At 32.1% G+C, this 18,952-nt stretch overlaps 4 protein-coding genes and 1 pseudogene across 9 annotated transcripts; 2 read left to right on the forward strand and 3 right to left on the reverse strand.

The window, feature by feature from the left end:
- The first annotated feature begins 734 nt into the window (after positions 1-734).
- On the forward strand, positions 735-5,898 carry LOC108561030 (set1/Ash2 histone methyltransferase complex subunit ASH2). Of its 4 annotated transcripts, XM_017918794.1 has the most exons (9): positions 735-891; positions 945-1,094; positions 1,160-1,338; positions 1,399-1,734; positions 2,789-2,991; positions 4,883-5,060; positions 5,123-5,403; positions 5,461-5,715; positions 5,770-5,898. In XM_017918794.1, the coding sequence occupies exons 1-9, from the start codon at positions 869-871 to the stop codon at positions 5,872-5,874; spliced, it is 1,710 nt and encodes a 569-aa protein (XP_017774283.1). In that variant the 5' UTR covers positions 735-868; the 3' UTR covers positions 5,875-5,898. The 4 variants fall into 4 exon arrangements, with proteins under 4 accessions (XP_017774283.1, XP_017774285.1, XP_017774284.1 ...); XM_017918796.1 differs by lacking the exons at positions 735-891; positions 945-1,094; positions 1,160-1,338; positions 1,399-1,734 and adding an exon at positions 1,799-1,934; XM_017918795.1 differs by lacking the exons at positions 735-891; positions 945-1,094; positions 1,160-1,338; positions 1,399-1,734 and adding an exon at positions 2,361-2,433.
- A 58-nt stretch (positions 5,899-5,956) lies between these two features.
- On the reverse strand, positions 5,957-6,601 carry LOC108561031 (bolA-like protein DDB_G0274169). Its single transcript, XM_017918798.1, has 3 exons — positions 6,500-6,601; positions 6,227-6,432; positions 5,957-6,164 (listed from the first exon to the last, which is right to left on the reverse strand). Exons 1-3 carry the CDS (start codon positions 6,525-6,527, stop codon positions 6,015-6,017), a joined length of 384 nt encoding a protein of 127 aa, XP_017774287.1. The 5' UTR covers positions 6,528-6,601; the 3' UTR covers positions 5,957-6,014.
- Positions 6,602-8,418: 1,817 nt separating this feature from the next.
- Positions 8,419-10,205, reverse strand: LOC108561032 (GTP-binding protein SAR1b). Of its 2 annotated transcripts, XM_017918799.1 has the most exons (6): positions 10,035-10,205; positions 9,776-9,822; positions 9,372-9,491; positions 9,183-9,248; positions 8,886-9,121; positions 8,419-8,819 (listed from the first exon to the last, which is right to left on the reverse strand). In XM_017918799.1, the coding sequence occupies exons 2-6, from the start codon at positions 9,816-9,818 to the stop codon at positions 8,703-8,705; spliced, it is 582 nt and encodes a 193-aa protein (XP_017774288.1). In that variant the 5' UTR covers positions 9,819-9,822; positions 10,035-10,205; the 3' UTR covers positions 8,419-8,702. The 2 variants fall into 2 exon arrangements, with proteins under 2 accessions (XP_017774288.1, XP_017774289.1); XM_017918800.1 differs by lacking the exons at positions 9,776-9,822; positions 10,035-10,205 and adding an exon at positions 9,637-9,655.
- A 449-nt stretch (positions 10,206-10,654) lies between these two features.
- Positions 10,655-12,010, forward strand: LOC108561026. 2 transcript variants are annotated; one of them, XM_017918790.1, is made up of 3 exons: positions 10,655-10,782; positions 10,869-11,234; positions 11,294-12,010. In XM_017918790.1, exons 2-3 carry the CDS (start codon positions 10,879-10,881, stop codon positions 11,904-11,906), a joined length of 969 nt encoding a protein of 322 aa, XP_017774279.1. In that variant the 5' UTR covers positions 10,655-10,782; positions 10,869-10,878; the 3' UTR covers positions 11,907-12,010. The 2 variants fall into 2 exon arrangements, with proteins under 2 accessions (XP_017774279.1, XP_017774278.1); XM_017918789.1 differs by having other exon boundaries at positions 10,655-11,234.
- A 1,242-nt stretch (positions 12,011-13,252) lies between these two features.
- Positions 13,253-15,004, reverse strand: LOC108561025 (annotated as a pseudogene).
- Positions 15,005-18,952: the final 3,948 nt, after the last annotated feature.

Raw genomic sequence — 18,952 nt, forward strand, 5'->3', positions numbered from 1 at the left:
AGCAGACTTAAAAATACAATAACTGCTTCTAATTATTTTCAAAAATACACATTTTTTTATTAATTGGCACTTCCGTTTTAATTATGCAATGCAAGTAATAAATAGATTTACAACATTTTTGACAAGAAGAAGCACTGAACACGGCATAAAATCAATAAGCATATCATGTTATTGGTTATAAGGCCAACATTTTTTGGTAACAAAAATTTTATTCAAAACTTTATAAATCATAAAAAAACATCTTTCCTGACTTTTTTCACCTACTGTTCAAAATACATCTAGCTTCAATTCATATTAGTTGCGACCAACTGTTTTAATCGTCGAAAGACAAAATTGAACAAGGAATGGTTAACAGTCATATTTTATTTTTATTTATAATCTGCCTTAATCTGGCAATTATATATCCCATAGAAAGTTGCCTAGAAAACAGCAACAGTAGTCATTATGAAATAAGTAATATCTGGTATAGTTTCCTTCATTTTACTTCAATTCAAATTTAAAAAATAAAAATGTTAACAATGTTTTTCCACTATTCATTATTATATAGAAGATGATGCTCACATTTAGAAATTTATAAATATTGAGAAAATATAAGCAATTGTAAAAAAAAAACTAATTCAAATTTTCAATATTAGGCAACCAAATACACTATTTTCTTATTTCTGTCAACTTTGCGCACAAATTAGGATAAACATCATTTAAATATTCTCATTCCAATATAGTTTTTAAGTATAGTAATTAAATAATTATAACATTCAAATCAAATGTGTGAGTCTGTTTTTCTCGTGTCTCAAACGTAGGTCGTTTTCGTGTCAAAACCGTTGTAAATAACCTAAAATTTATTGTTGTTATTTACAATTTCTACACCATGTCCACAGAAGACGCCAAAAAGTAAAAATTCGTCGAATTTCTAAATCAAAAGTTAACAATTCACATTTTCGCAGGGCCGAATCGGAGTTGGCCGTGGATAAAACAAATGACAATGATCTGCAGGAAGAAACCAAGCCAACAGACAGTGAAAATGATAGCAGCACAAAGAAGAAAGACACTAAGAATGGGAAAAAGACAAGTGAATCTAATGGCACCTGCTATTGGTAAATATGATTGATATTGCAGCCAATGAGATTGATGTATGTTGTTTGTTCTGTTATTGTTTCAGTGGAAAAGATAGGAATTTGAATATAGCTGAATTGCTCTGCGCCAACTGCACAAAATGGTTTCATGAATCATGCATTGGATACCAACTGGGGAAGCTAGTTCCATTTCTTTCGAACTACATTTTCTTATGCAAGAATTGCTCCCCAACTGGATTGGAGAGCTTTAAGAAAAGCCAAGCCCGTAATGAGATGCACTGGTAATTATTTTTGAGCAATATATTTATTAATAACTTTGTTGCAGATATTGCTCAAATGTGCGTCACAGCGATCGCGAATCTTCAGCAAAACAGTGTTAAAGATGGCACAAACCGAGTGCAGTTTAGCAAAGATAAAGAAATTATTCCATATGTGGAGCACCACTGGGAAGCACTGACCCCAAGAAAGGTTACACAGTCATGGCAGTCAACAGTGCAAAGGGCACTCTTGAAAGATCTAAATATTTTGTTTTGTACAGAGGAGTCGGCTGATGGCCAGTTTTATGGCTTGATAAATACAGACCTGAACCAGATCAAACCCAACTATGAGGCCATGATCAAAGGGGGTACACTAAGAGTCACTGATATGGGCATCCAGCATGGTAAATAACAGTGGAGAAGCAAACTCTTCATGCATCCCATAACACTTTTACTTAATTTGGAAATTTTGTGCTTGAGTATTATTTACATTTTTAGTAAGAAACTTTGAGACTTTTAGAATTAAGCAGTTTAAGAGCCTGAAAAAGTATTAAAATATTAGTGAAAAGTGTTGTGAAAAGAATCAGAATGGCAGAACAGCTAGGTAATATCAATACAATTGCTAGATTGAGAATGTGTGGAGTTTTTTTTAATTCTAAATTGTTTAAGACCAATTAGTAACAGCAATTTAAATCAATACTGACTGTTCCAAATTTTGATTTGCCCTTGATTATGATACTACTACCTGTGTGCAGATGGATATACGCACATGCTAAATGTATGGGAATTTTTGGAACGCGTCCACTCGTATATTGTATGTGCAAGAGTGCCTACTTTAAAATAGCCAAGTGAAGGACTCTATGCGGAATCGATAATAACATCTGAAGCTGCGTCATCGGGCAAATACACACATGTACACATTAACGACCGTCGCATAGATAACAAACTCTCTCTATATATATTAATTACGTGAAAATATGAAAAAAAAAGTTATCCCATTATCTATAATAATCGATTGCGATTTTGGAAAACCAGTCGAGAGCGTTTAGAATTAGTAAGAGCTGCAGATAAAAATAATAAAATGCTCCCGACGAGAGACTCAAGTATTATTACTCATTATTATTTTCGTATATTTATAGTACTCACTAGCACTGCATTCACGGTACATTCCATAAACTCAAAAAAAAGAATGTTCAACACTCGCAAGACATCCATCGCAGTAGGCGACGTTTCAACAATCACGTATGCAATGGACACGCAATGCTCTTTTATTTACGTTTGTTACTCTTTTCGGTCGCCTCAGATATTGCTGTTTATTTGTTGCACGCTTCTTTTGTTTATATTGGATGCCGTCGTCTGCGGTGCTAAAATGATGCAAACCAGTATTTATAAAATACGCGTACTGCAGTAGGATTGATAATTCTCTATACAAAACTGTTTGCTTGTGATATGTTACAGTACCGGTTTCCAGCGGCGTGAAGAATAGGAACACCAAACGCAAGTTTCCTGGAGACGTAGGTGGTGTCGGCAAGAAAGGAAGGAACGCCGACCTGAACACCCCCAAATTACCGTCCCATGGGTATCCGCTGGACCATCCCTTCAATAAGGATGGATACAGATATCTTCTCGCAGAGCCCGACCCTCATGCCCCATTCAGACAGGTATTTCATTCTTTCAACAATACAATAATACTTGAAATATTATTGGTCATTAAAGACTTACAAACTTGGCTTCAGTTTGTATATAGGTGACGTGACCAACGCCCTGGACGATGGGTCATCACTAATGTGAAAATTATACCGTACATATTATTGATATCTTTATTTATTAGCAGCGTCATCCATCTGCAGTTTATTATTTCTTTAGCAAATAACGTACATAATCAATATTCGAGAAGGTTATGAATTTCAGTAAAAATATAAATCATACAGCAAATTCACACAATAAAAATAATCCAATAAATGGCAACATCATTATTTTGCGGTCTATCGTTTGTCATTTACATAAATATTTTTAGTCATTTCAGTATTATTGACATTTTCCCATAATACGTTGCAAATCACATTCCTAACTGCATGGCCAACTTAAGATTAGTTTTATATTTTTTTCTTTGCTTAACTATTTTATTTATTTAATGGATTGAGTAAAATGTAATTTCGTATTTATTGCTGTTAAATTTTCTCCATTCCACTTTTCTGAGCAGAAAACTCCTTAACTCTCTGGGGACACACATTGTACCAACTTTTGAACATGCCTTGTGGGGCATTATTATAATTTTCTAGAAAATGTCCAGGAAAGAGTAATTACCCTTTAATTTGGTTTATAATCCATCCCATCCGATGTTGATTCAGTTGACGAAGTTGCCTGATTAAGAAATTTAGTAATTTCTGTCCCTTCAAAGAGTTAAGTTTCGTTTTTCAAGCACTCAAAGAACTATATTTAACATTCAGTGAATTATGCAGATATCTGAGTTAAAATCTAATGGTGACCATCCTTTTCAAAATAGAACGTTTTAATTGAGTTTAATCGATTAAGCACCTAAATTTCGTACCAAGAAACTTAGCCAAACCTATGCAAATTTTTTACTTCGGTCTTTTGAGATACGTTGATTATCTCGACCAACTCTCTTGTAGTTGTATTTTTAATTAACTGACAATTCATTTCTAAACACGTTAGCTTACTGCATCTTCTCCATATAAAGCACATATTTTATTTTTTGTGAAGTATTTTGCTTTTCCGCAAATAAAATAATATTAAACAACAAACGGAACAAACTAGAAAAACACATGAGATTTTGAAAATTCTTTCAAATACATTCGGTTATCGTATTTTCCCGTAAAATGTGTAATTGCTTTTTACACAATGCAATATTTTATTAATCTTCATCTTCTCTTATTTACTACTGCTTTATTATTGAATGTCCACACTAATTCTGTGTATATATGCAAGTCTTTTATTTAATTTATATATATAAAGTACACATTTATATATAGTTTTTATTTTTAATTTGGAGTATTTGGTTTATTCGAAATCGTTACAAAATGACTAATCTATTTCGTTTTCAACATACACTTTGTATTTTTATAGTGGCCTTAGTGTTAAAAATAGTTTTTGTTTTATGTATCTATGGTAATTTATAACATTTTAAAGTTATCGGACTACAAAACCGGTCAGGTTATCGCATAGTGATTACGTAATTTTCATAACAACAAATAATTTAATTCGAATATACGTATGTACGGTGCGGTGCGCCTGCATACAAGGCTTGATCAAATTGTAAATTGGATAATTCTATTTCAATAATATAATCGCAATGAATATCGGATTCATAATATTATTTAAAAAAATATTTCAATTAAAATGAAGTATCAAAGATAATATCTAGAAATATTAATGGGATTAGTAGTATTTATGATTAAATATTAGTAAATGAACTGTCCGATAATTATATAGAATGTGCAATTAACACGAGCTTTTATAAGAGAAAGAATTGTATTTAGGAAATTAAAATAAGTTATATTGACTTTTTTAATATTCTTTTTTTTCAATCAGGAATTTGATGAGAGTTCTGATTGGGCGGGGAAACCCATTCCAGGATGGTTATACAGAACGTTGGTGCCCAGCACGGTTCTGTTAGCTCTTCACGACAGTGCACCACAATTGAAAATCTCCGAAGATCGTCTTTCTGTAACTGGTGAAAAGGGCTATTGCACAGTTAGAGCTACGCATTGTAAGATTTTCATTTTCCTGTTTTCGAAAATTCCATACATAATTTACTTTATATTATTGTAGGCATTTCGAAAGGGACTTGGTACTGGGAGGCGACCATCGACAATATGCCGGAAGGTTCAGCGGCCAGGTTAGGTTGGGGCCAAGATTACGCTAACCTTCAGGCTCCATTGGGTTACGACAAGTTTGGATATTCGTGGAGATCGAAAAAGGGCACAAAATTTCACGAGTCTGCGGGCAAAAAATTTAGTACCGGATATGGTGAAGGCGATACAGTCGGTTTTCTTCTTATATTGCCAGAGGTGGTCACCACAAAGAGGATACCTCAAACGTACAAAGATAGGGTAATTATAATAATTAATCAAATATGTTAACTTGACTGAAACCTGATTCCGTTTTAGCCGTTGGTAAAATTTAAATCGCATCTGTATTACGAAGAGAAAGATAACGTTTCGGAATGCTTGAAGAAACTCTCAACTGTGCCGGGTAGTAAAATGATGTGCTTCAAAAACGGGGAGCTTCAAGGCGTGGCATTCGAGGAGATCTACGGCGGATCCTATTATCCTACTTTATCCTTGCACAAAAGCGCGACGGTTTCCGTTAACTTTGGGCCGAATTTCAAGTTCGCTCCAAACACAGATATCGTGTATAAAGCCGTAAGTAATACCGGAAAGTTTTAACAGTATTCTTCAAGTATTACAAATTTGCAGATGAATCAAAAAGCGGAGGAGGCAATTTGCGAGCAGACCATGGCTGATATCATCTACTTGACCGAGAACGAGGGTAAACTGCGCTTGGACAACTTCGTCATGTGACAGTAGTAGACCTTTTTTGGTTCTTGTTTTCACACCCCTAAGTTCATATCGTTCGTCGTTCAAACGACAATTTTAATTAAGATTCTCATTATAAATACTTTTATTTCATCTCGGCATTACAAAGCGATGTACATGTGTGTTCATTTACCAAAACCTCCGCGACAGTTGGGACTAGGTTTGACAACTTTGTCACTGGATTCCCATTGGGTCGGTGTCTTTGCAGAAATTGAAAGGGCGTGAACGCCATTTTGCAGTTCTTCCTTCAAAATTTCGTTCACTAATCTGTGTCTCTTAAAATATATTAATATGTATAATTAGTCTAGTATAATTAAAAGATTATATTAGAACTTACTTTAATCAATGGTACTTCATTGAATTGATTTGAAACTACAACAACTTTGAAATGCGTTTCTGCGCCTTTCGGAACGTTGTGCATGTAGGACTCATTTATAACTTCCAAATGTTCGATTGTTAATTGTTTGCTCAATTTATTTCTAATTGATTGCTCTATAGGATTCGACATGTTTGAGGTTATACTGGACTTGAATATATTCCTTGCTGTAAAGCATTAGTAATAACAAAAAATATTTAATGTACTTGCATATAGTAACTAGAAAAATACTACCTTGAATGAATGCAATTGTTTTGTACATCCCAGGTTGTAATTAAAGTATTATGTTTAAAGATCACATGTAAACAATAACAGCTGATTGTATGACATGTACAAAATTATTTTTACATGTATAAATTAATATATAATATAAGATTACAATATATAATGTAGAAAATACAAAAAAATATATTAAAACTTCTTTAATAAGATCCTATATCGAATTTAAATATGTATATTTGGTTGACTAAGTAACGAAAAAATTAAATCTGACTCAGGTTTAAAATTCGTCTATTTATGAGTTCTCCACCTTTTTTTTAACTCTGACCCCTTAACACAAATTCGAGCAGTTAAATCTACATAAAAATATATGCTAAATGAAATTTGGACATGGTAAAATGAACTTTGTAACGTGCATAAATATGTTTCACTAATTAAATTATATTAAAAGTTAGAAAATAAACTTAAAATATAAAATCAATATACAGTGGAATATGGATGTATTCTGACAACAGTAGCACAGAAAATGAGGCTTTGTCGTTTTTTAGGTCATTACATTTTCTTCCACTGTTAATGGCAAGTATGTACTGTCGTATCTTGTGAAAGAATTGATGTCCCACTCATAAGATAATCTAAAAACAGAACATAATAAAGAGAAGTTTTCTACTACCTTCTGAAGTCTGTTTGGAAAAGCATCTACGTCTGGGAAGCAATCAAGCTACGAGTTTTTAACATTCCTGGTTCACTTGTCGGCGAATTACTTCAATTTTCTAGTAACTGTAATATTTACGTCCGCTCATTACAGCCTCAAATTTAAAACGTTCAATTTCCGAAAAATTGACTTGAGAAAAGTTACTTTTAGTCACCAACTATCGTGATTAAGAAATTCAAATCTAAAATGTTCAGCACCTAAGAAAGATATTATTGAAGTTCGCAGAGCAAATACTTTATCTTTCGAGAATCATTGCATTTATTTATGAAGCAGTAAACACGTGTTCACAACATAAAAAAACTGACTTATGATTTTATTAGCTCTGAAATGAAATTAGTTGAACGTTGTTGCTGATGTCAAGTTTTGAAGTTCAAAAGAAATGTTAGCGGAGCATCAATGTCTTGAATTTTACGAGAATTCGTGTAGGCTGAACGGAATGTTTTTAATTTGTTTGACTGCTACAAATCATTGCATCAACAATAATATTTCAAGTCGGTAAAATATGATAATCGACATCTGAATGTGGCTTTTTCTAATAGGATTTTGTATTAGTTCTGGTCGGATTCGATTTAGCAACTTTCATATCAAAAAAACCTTTAAACGTAGATTATTTTCGTTGTATAATATTCATGCATAACCATTTCTATAAGATTTGTTTCTTAATATCATTAAATATAACTGGTTGCATCCGTCAATTAAATGTCACGTTCATTACAAAACAGCTGGGTTAGAACTTTCTTTTAAATATGAGATGACCACTTTTTTTTTATTTATAGAACCCGTTATGTAAGAGCGGAATAGTTGTACTTTTTAAACAATTACTTATTCATGCTGCGTATATTCCACACAAAATTCTTGAAAGAACGTATGCAATAAGACGTTGTTCTCCAAATAAATCAGAGCAGAGTTGTTGCCGTTTTATTTCAAATTACGATTAGGAAATATAAATGATCACTTTTCAAAATTAAAAAAAAAAACTTGATATTCAGAATCGTCATGATCAATTGATTTACAACACAAGATTCTAAGATAGATTTATATAAAGAAAAATGTTCAAGCATTGGCAGAGTACCAAAACAAATACACTTATTCTTCCTTCTGCTCAATTAAAAAAATAATAAATTAATTTATTTAAAAAAAAAGTAAAATTCCGTTTTCTTCCGTTTATTGTACATGAAACCTTATTGGTAATAAATTGTAATTAATAATAAATAAATTAACACATCTTTAAGGGTTTTCTTTTTATTGTTATAAAAAAGATAAACAAGAAGCATAATATATCTGTGTACCTCCTCCTCCTAAGAGAAACCAGAAAACAATCCGATGAGATGAATGCGTGTGATGTTTAGCACAGATCTCAACAAATTGTTTTCATTATATTTTTTAGCTCGTAAATTACCAATAAGGTTTTATGGTAACACAGTTAGAATGCACAACACCACAGATATTTTTTTTTGTATAACGTCCTATTATTTACGTCTGGCCTTATCTTTAATCAAAGAGTATTCAGTCAATGTACTGTGCAAGCCAACGGAAACCCTCACCATACCCTTGCCTTTTAAGTACGGAACACATAAACAATTCTAATGGACGGCCAGGCAAATCCGACCTCGAAACTTTACCCTGAGAAAGTTAGAAGAAAAAAATAGTTAATAAACGCTATAACAAAATGTAAATTAATAAGAATACCTTTCCAGTGGTGACTCCGAAGAGGGAATAGAAATTCCGGAGTTCATCCTCGGAAGCTGCACCGGGCATATCAATTTTGTTACCGAGAATTAAAACCGGACAGTTGGAAAGGGTCTCATCTGTGAGCAAGGAATCCAACTCGTTTTTACTCTCCACGAATCTGGCACGATCATAAGCATCAACCAAAAACACAATAGCGTCCACCGCTGGGAAATAATCCTTCCAGACTCTCCTGGCTGCAAATGGAAAATTCGTTTAACTATATTCAACAAATAATTAACCCAACAAATAACGTACCTTGTGTGTGGCCTCCCAAATCGAATGTTGTGAATCTCATGTTTCCTATAGACAGTTCTTCAGATGCTAAAAATTACGGAAAAAATTATTAACAATATAACTTGAATGATTAATACTATTAACTGATTAATTACAAATTAATATGCATTGAAAATTAATATTAAAATGTAATGAAAGAGATATGCTTACTGGGATGTAATGTAGGTACGTGCTGTGCGAGCCTATCATCCTTGAGCATGTGAAGCAGAGTAGTTTTTCCAGCATTATCCAGCCCTAGGAAGAGCAGCTTACCGGACTTCTTCCACAAGCCTGTTAACACACAACATGCATTATTCAATGGGACTCACCAAGTTGCTTATTTTTCAGAGGGTAATTTGAATCAATTATTCCCTCTTCATAGAGGGCAGCAATGAGTGAAGCCTTTCCGGAGTTCGGCAGACCAACATATGCATACCTTCCTTTTCTCTTTAAACCTCAAAAACATAATTTCTTTAAATACATCTCCAAACCATACAACATGAACTTGAGCATTTAAAAATAACATTGATTGTAGTGTTTTTGGTGCCAATTATCTGGGATTTGCTGAGACTCACCTAAATATCCTAAGACCCCCGTAAACCAGTCCCAAATAAACATCTTTCTGTAACAAGAGGAAAAACTTGAATGAATGCAACCTTGGAATTTGGAGCTGATTTATGTGACTCAGCTGATTGTATATCTATTCAGGAGACAATGGGATTTAATGGGACAAGAAACAGAGCCACTGAATAACATGACAGTTATTATTTGACGTTTCGTCTGCCTTAAAATTGTTTTCTCTAGCCGAATCACGTAAATCTAATATTAACTTACGTGTATGGAATCCAACTAGACTTCCTATTTACACTATTTATTATATAAATATTAATTTAACTTATAAACTGAATATTAACTAAATTTGGCCCTAAATGACTATCGTAAGGCCAGACAGCACTCGAAGAACTGTTGTTGGCACTTTAAAGGGTGATGTGACACTTCCGGTGCGTAATTCAACATTGACAACCACTGCTACCAATCAAAGAAAATTTAATTTAACTTAAATCAACAATTTCTATACAAAAATCTTAACATTACAACTTCAAACTGCAAATATAAGAATAATGCGATCAAATAAAACAAGTTTTTTAATTTTGTTTGTCAAATTAATTTATCTGCAGCCTTAAAATCGCCGAAAACTTTCGCTACTTGCGTGGCCGGAACTGAGCTAGTCAAAATATGTAAGCGAGCGAAAAATTCAAAATTCAAATAATTCCAAATGTAAACACCAGTTTAAAAATATTAAATAATAATTATAAATTATTTATATTATTCAGATTACCAAACCATCGTGAGGTTGCAATTTTAATCAGGTTTATTTAAATTATTATTTAAAACTTGTGTGATTAATTGACCTTGATGGTAATTATTATTTAAATTAATGTTATTGCGTGCTGTCAATGTTATTTTAATTTTGTGCGATTGAAAAATGCGCTTTTTAAATTTGTGCAGAGTTATGTGAAAGTAATATTGTAATATGTTGGTGGAAATGTTGGGCCGCAAGTGTATTGATTATTTCCATTAGGTACTAAAGCGCAGATCGATATGTTCCGCCTGCACAATGTAAACACTTGATGGCTGTTTTATTATTATTTTTGAATACATCGGCAGGTAAACAACAATGGCAAAGTTCCGCAACAGAAATATAAGAAGTAAATTCCACGTGCCGTCTGTTGAGGACAATCGAGAGGATGCGTTGGAGACGAGAAGGAAGGATTGGTATCATGTCTCGAGTTTATCCTCCTTTGATAGTTCGGACGCTGAAATTCTGGACGATTTCGGGGACAGCAGGAACAGTTTCGATAAGAGCTCCAACAGTTCGATTAGTTGGGCCGAGGATTACGAGCAGCAGGCCACCGAGATCGTCAAGAAGGAGTACGAAAGAATGGAGAGGATCTTACAGTGCTTGGAGCCGATTCCTCCGCATTACGACAGAGATGAGTACAAGTTGTGGATCAAAACGTTTCCTTGTTTAAAGTGTGCACTTATACGTTGTATTTAAATAATTAAAGTAAATACTGTTAATTTTCTTGCAGTTTGACCGGTCAGTCACCATCGGAGATTGCGTACAAGACAAAGCTGCTGATCTCGCCGCGCGAACTCAACACCAATAGAATCTGTGATAAAACTACCTCCGCAGTATCATCGAACATCTCCTCAACATCTTCTGTGATAGACAAGCTGCTGGGTGAGCTGTACCCGACTAAGAACTCGAGCTCGATCTCCTCCAGGCAGTCCATCAACAACACATTAAATCCGAGGACGCTCAACATAAAGTTCGATAGTTTTTTACAAATCTCGCCGGTGATGCCGAAGATAGAGTCCTCCACATCGCGAACTGAGACATGGCTCTCAGAGTCCAACTTCAAATCGCTTCCTAATATACCATCTCCTGTGAAGAAACCTACACGTCGGAAACGTTCCTCTTACCATTCCAGTCCTACTGAACGGCCAGATGATATCGGTTCAGATTTCATTATTCTGCCACCCATAGAGAACGGAATTACTACCGCTCAAGATAATAGGTCTGTGTCGGCTATCCCGCATCACCGAAACAATAATACGGAATTGTTCCTCAAAGGAAACCCTTTTACTAAATTTAACAGCCTTCGAAGATCCCAAAGGCAGGACAATCTAATTTACGAATAATCCTGGCAAACCTACAGTCACGCCTTATATAACTTTTCCTAATTCATCGTTTGTACAGATTCTTATTTATTATATCAAATAAAACTAACATGTTTAATTAATATACTGCCTTATTAAATATATATATACATAATAAGTAACTGATGGAGTTTTAATTCACTCTTTCATCACACAAGTTATTCAATTTCTAATATTCGTGAAATATATTTTTTTAAAGAAAATAAATACGAAAAGTATGTTTGCATATTAATAATTTGATTGTAAGTATGTTGCTTTATAGAATCTAATTATATATAAGTTTTAAAATAATAGAAATGAATGAAATATACCGTAAAAACATGTGTGTGCTTTAAAGTATATATGTTGATAAATTTACATATTTGCAAGAATTTGACTCATGGGATTAAAAAGTTTTTCGAAATAGGGCTGCAAACATAACACAAAGTCATTTGAATAATAGCACAGACACGTCTCCAATTAGGAAATTAAAATATGTTTGCAATATGTTCGAAATAACTGTATCCTGTTCTTTGTATTCTGGAGGGTTGTTATAATGGTTGTGTGTGACTAATTTGGTTTTAATTATGTGTGTTAGTCACTCATTATCAACTATATTTTCTACTATGTTATCACAAGCGCCGCAACAAGGGGGATGCGGAGGACGCCACAGCTACATACCCGTCAATCATAGGGGCGCCAATGGCGTAAGTAATAGTATTGTTTTCTTCAGATAAAGGGAGCGCAAATTAAATATTCGGCCCTTTTGATTTCTTGAGACAGGGCGACAAATTAGATATTGGCAGCAATCAATTTATTTATATTGTATATATTTTCAATCTTAATGGTTAAAACATTTGAATCTACCAGCATGAAAGTATATTAACATTTAATCAGTTGTGGCTCGTCTGTAGAGGTCATAGGGGCTGAAGTTTCATCTATATTTCAATAACTAGCCCAATAATTGTAGTTTTACAAAATATATTTTTTGTTTAATAAAAACAAGTAGTATTTTGTCTCGTGCTTGTCTCCTTTCCATTATATTTAATATATGTCTGTTTAATTGGATTAATTAAAATGAACATATATTTTCATATTAATAAATCTTTATATTGTATATGACTATTTAACATAAAGCAAATCTTTAATATTATATAATTATTAAGATTGTATAGATTCGAAGCATATGTCAAAGAACTGTGGCATGAAAACAATACCATAGAATTAGCAGAAAAAGTGATTTTTCATTGAAACAATTCACTTATTTATCTTTTTAATTGAGCAATTAAAAATAAATTCTAAAATACAATTTTTTTTTCTGTTTTTTTTTTTAAATTTATACAGTTATGTTTCTTTTTGTGCATTTTATGTTTTGTATATATATAGTTCATTCATTACTCCGGTTTTAGACAGTCTGAGATATTGGTGGCATGTACCATATTATCAAGGTTTCGTTCAAATGAAGTCATTTAGAAGTCAAATATTTACAAAGTACATTAAGAATTTAATTTTTAATTTGCAATCAATGTTAGTCAATAAGTCTCACGTATAAATAGTGAATGTATGTTATAATTTGTGACAAAGTTCTTTCATATTCGTCGGCGTTTCGAAGAAGCTCAACACGTATTCATCGCTGACTTCTTGGATAGTTGACGGATTCCATTTGGGTCTCTTAGTTTTATTAAGAAAAGCGTTTACGCCATGGTGCATATCGCTACTTTTTAAGAAATTTATGGCCAAACGAAATTCCATTTTTAGGCAGTCCAAAATGTTCATATTACTGCCCAGATTCAATGAGCGCAATGTTACCTTTAGACTGGTCGGTGGCAGTGCTAACATTTTCTTTAAGGTGTCCGAAGCCCATTCTGATCCGTCAGTCCTTAAATTCTCCACGATTTCTTCTATAGTTTTTCCGCTGAAACAGTGATTTATTTTCGGCATGACGGGTCTCAGTGATAATTCATCTTCGTCTACGATCGAGAACCGTTTAAGTATTTCCTCGATTTGCAGTGTTCCGGAGCATGCTAACAAGGCTTCCTCCAAGGCTCCCATGTTTTTGCTTTCGACGTAATGCGTCGCTATTCCCGCTTTGAAAACGTCTTTACCTTTGAGCCTGGTCGCAGTTAAACTGAGAAAATAACCCAGTTTACCTTCTAATCTTGGTAAGAAAAAGGAAGCTGCGACGTCTGGAAAGAAGCCTATGGTCGTTTCCGGCATCGCAAATACGGTTCTCTCGGTGCATACGCGATACCGACCATTTATGGATATTCCAACGCCACCTCCCATTACGATGCCGTCGATGAGGGATATGTAAGGTATTTTATAGGTGCCTATGATGCCAATCAATTGGTATCCGACGCGGAAAGAACGCTCGCCTTCCCTTATCATGTCATTAACATCACCTCCAGCGCAGAAAGCCTTTTTGCTGTTGCTCTTGATGACGACGAGGTTTCGATTTTCATTTATCCATTGCAGTAAAGTGTCTACTAGGCTTTCCATCATTGAGATGCAAAGGCCATTCAGGGAAGACTCTCTGTTCAACGTGATTAGTCCGTTGTTGTTGACAGTCTCGAAAAGCACATGAGAAGACATGATGAAATCTACAAACAAGAATATTTATTAAAACTCTCCATCTAATATGACAACAAAATGAAAAAAAACATAATGTACAAAAAATATTGCAATAAATTCATAACAATTAGTAATTTATAGGATTATTTTGGGCTTCAACCATTCGTGTTAAATAAAACTAAAATAAATACTATTAACCTATAATTACCCCTCACCCCCACAAAAATCAAAGGAAAAACATTCATTATTTACTTAGTAAATATTGTATTCCTGGTTTTCACGAAACACCTATTAACTTTCCGCGGAACATAGTTTGGGAAACGCTGACAATACTATGATTTGAAATTTTAAAAACAAACTAAATTTTAATTAAGAACAATAAAAGTAAATTCTAAAAAAAAAATATTTTTTGTACATACGTATGTTTATTTCCTCTATAAAGTCAAGTCTCTTATTGTGCTGTTTATTTGTACGTGGTTTTAAAGTTCTCGATTGGACCGGTTTCAAACATTGCGGAATATTGGAGTGAACACGCACTATGCTCTATAATTATTTGATAAGTTTTATAATTATACACTTTTGACGAAACATCAGTTCTATATAAGAAATAAATAAAATATTTGGCAATACCTTGTATTGTTATTTAATTATTTCCAATGATTAAACTGACTCAATGCATATTTGTCCAGTTTAGTAACATAGTTTACGAATTGAACAAATAACATTGCGATTAAAACTAACTATAATTATCAATATAATTATGGACTTGAACGAATAAAGGCGGAGCGTGTGCAAATTATTATTTAAATCTTCCCTTATTTGTATATTGCAGTTTACATTATTAGAGTTGATGTTGAATATACTATAAGGGTTATAAATATTTTATGCAGCCTCTTGATTTTGGTTTTGTGCTTAGGTCATAATAGGTAATAATAAAAAAATTGCAATTCACCAAATCCTTGATAAGTATGAGGTCAAGTATAATCAGTACTGAGTAATTATATACACAAACATATTACGATGAAGAAATATGCAAAAGTCAAATATTGAGTTTTCCGGAAAGTGCGTGCCAATTTTCGGTAAATATATCAGGATTATTAAAAACAATTAACTTGTGTGCATATTCTGAAAGGTGACATTTCAATCGTCTTTAGAAAAAAGTTTGGATCGTATCAAATGATTTGTGTTAGTTTAGTGCTCTATTGAAGATGGAAGTAAATAAAGTCCATTTTAGGCTTTGATACTTTTCTATTACTGAAAAACTAGAAAAACCACTAAAGGAATAACTAAGAAATATAATATTCTTCTGACGGGAAGTTGCTTTATCTGAATAAACTATGCCAAAGTTATTTTTTATATGAGCTGGTGATTTTAGACTGCTAGTAATAATGATGAAATCAAGACATTGATACAGAATAACCTATAATACCTCAGTTGTATATGGTTTCCATACTTGATGTTACTACGCCCTCTTTAAAAATATTTAATCATTTGGCGCCTCCCCTGCCCCTCTACATTTCATAAAATAGATAAAACTTTCACTGTGACTAATATTCGCGCCTTCCCTTAGACTAGTCCGCGCCTCCTATTTTGGAAAACACTGTATTACACAATTCGTAGTATTTACAGAATGCATCTCCCGATTTCCATTTATTCATTAATTGCAAGAATGTTTAATATTAAATCGACATGAGTCGAAAAGTTTTTTGACAAAAAACCTTCTTCTGGGAGGATGGAATGTTTAAGTTCCGTGAAAGATGAAGGACGTTGTATAGATCAAAATGGTGTGTAATTAATAATATATAAATTTGTTTTTAATTTAAATATCGTATTGTTATTATATCCCTTTGGCCAAGTGATTGTTTAATTAATTTATTTAGAAATGTTGTTTTAGCTACATTTTATAATTTATATTTATTTTGTTAAATCTTTTGACCTATAAATAATTATTATTAATATTCTTAGCGAGTTTCTATTTTTTTTTAGTATCTACTTGACCATCTCCCGTTTGGCAGTTGCCCACTTTGACCGTAGCCCAGTTGTTTAGTTAAGAATTTCCAAAACTTTTCCTGCAACGGAACACTTTGAAAATTCTGAAATTTTCTTGTTTATTTTGTAGAATAAAGTGAAATACGTGAATATGAAAGTTCAAAGAAATGTATTATATTAAAACCGTTACTTAATGAACCTCTCACTTTTTACAAAACATACTTTCCCAAATTCATTCTATTTATATATTAATATTACAGGAAGTATTCCAATTAATGTTACCTTGCTTCTTTAAATTACTATTATGATTACCATAAAGTCTATTTTACTTGTTTGTGTTCATGAAAATCGATCTTCGGTTTGTCTGAGATCAATTTCCTTTGCAGTTGCACCTGCACGCACGCTCAATAAACACCTGCTTCGTTTTTCAGAAAATATGAAGCTTGCGACTAGAACGCGACTAGGTATTGACCTAGGATAGTGCGCTTAATCGGTTCCGCCAATGATTGAAACCATATACAAATAAACAGCACAAAAATAGACTTAACTGAGTAGAAAAGAAAACAACGATTTTATTTGTTTTGAAATTTTCAATCCTTATTTTAGTAAATCCGCACTGATCAAAACCGCACTATGAGAGGTATTGCTGTATATAAATTAATTTTGTGGAAATAAATCGAAATTTTCGATCTTCTGGTTACCGTCATTACACTAATTATTATTCCATTGTTTTTTTTGTAACAATGGTACAAAAAAAAACAATCACTCTTAATTGTCATCATTCATCATATGGAAAATAGATAGAATAATAAATTCATGTTCTAAATAATTTTATACTCTTTTGTTTCGATTTAGGTTAATGAATTTATTTATTTATTAATGGAAAAACTTTGGTCCTTAAGAACTCCCGGAATTACGAACAAAAATCTAAAAGCTCTAACTTGTTACAAGGAGATGTAAAGTGAGAAAAAAATAACTGTCCAAACACAAATTGATAATTTCTTTAATAAAATATAATATTTTTTGAAAATGTGCTATCTATTTTATTGCATTTGTTTCTTTTGTCATTTTTTATTAAATAATTGTGATGTCTATATTGAAAAGTATTTGTAAGTAATTATTTTGTTTATTTTAATCTATTTTTTTTTTCAAATTTATGCAGTCAGTAATACGGAATTTAACATATATAAAATTAAAAACCTTCATAAATAAATTGATCAAGTTAATAAATAATACGATGAGAGTTTATAAAAATCGAATATTCTATTGAATTAATAATATTAATAAATTAATCCTAAAAAATAATCTATATCTATAGTTTTTGGAATCACGATTAAATTCAAATGCAACGTAAATATACCGTTATAATGCTACTTCGATAATATCTATACAAATAATTACACGAGTAAGTTTTTTTTATATTTGATAAAGTTAATTCAACAAAAAAAAATAACTAAAAAATAGTTGTGACTGACAAAAATAATGTATATTAATTTTGTTGAATACCTCGCACAACTAGCATAGAATCTTACTCGTAACACGAATCACTCGTTAAGCGAAACAATTTTTCACATATAAATTAATGTAAAATATGATAATGCCGAATTAAATCTCTTCGTATCTTTAACAGTTTTCTGTGGCTTTTTCTTCTAGGACATTTTTCCAAAAAAAAATCACACATATGTCTGTATACAAGTATGGAAAATGATGAAGCAGACGCACAATACGAGACTTGCATTCTCCTCGTCACTCGTTTGTATATTTAATTTGAAAATAAATATTTAAAAAAAGAAGGCAGAAAGACTTAGCCCTTTGGTCCAAATTGTACGTTTTATATATAAAAAAAAACATTACATGTGTTAAATTAATGACTTCTAGTTTTAGCATTTGTAGAATCTTTTTTAGAGTTATATTATATATACACTATATATCTATGAGCAACAATACATTCTTCAAATATTTAAAACTGAAGGTTTTTTCGTGATTATATACAATTTTTTGTTTTTAATTTACCTTGATAGTTTTGCAACAAGCAACCTTGAATGTTTAAAAACTACTGACTTCTCATTTTCGTTTATTCCACCTCACAATGTACAATATTTCCCAAGTACTATATTATACATTCCCCCCACTATATACAATTGTTTTCATTTATTTGCAAGTGTAATTAAGTGCATGTTTTTTTTGTAGATTGTGTTGAAATCAATCTATAAAAAAATGGTGTTATGAAAATAATATAAATTTGAATAATAAACATTCATTTTAGATTTAAATTATGTACATCAAACTTCAATAGTATTATATATATGGTGTCAGTTTACAAATATCTTGAGAGTAGACATTCTTTTTTTTTTTGAAAATTCTTTTTAAATGAAAATATAATTGTTTAGTAACATATTTTATATATTCACTTTTCATGTAAAATTCAAAGTTACAATGATGTGTAATAATATGTGTATTAAAAAGGAAAGTTAAATTATTTCATAAAA

The sequence above is a fragment of the Nicrophorus vespilloides genome, unplaced genomic scaffold (genome assembly GCF_001412225.1).
Source record: "Nicrophorus vespilloides isolate i.1.1-1 unplaced genomic scaffold, Nicve_v1.0, whole genome shotgun sequence".
Lineage (NCBI taxonomy): Eukaryota > Metazoa > Arthropoda > Insecta > Coleoptera > Silphidae > Nicrophorus > Nicrophorus vespilloides.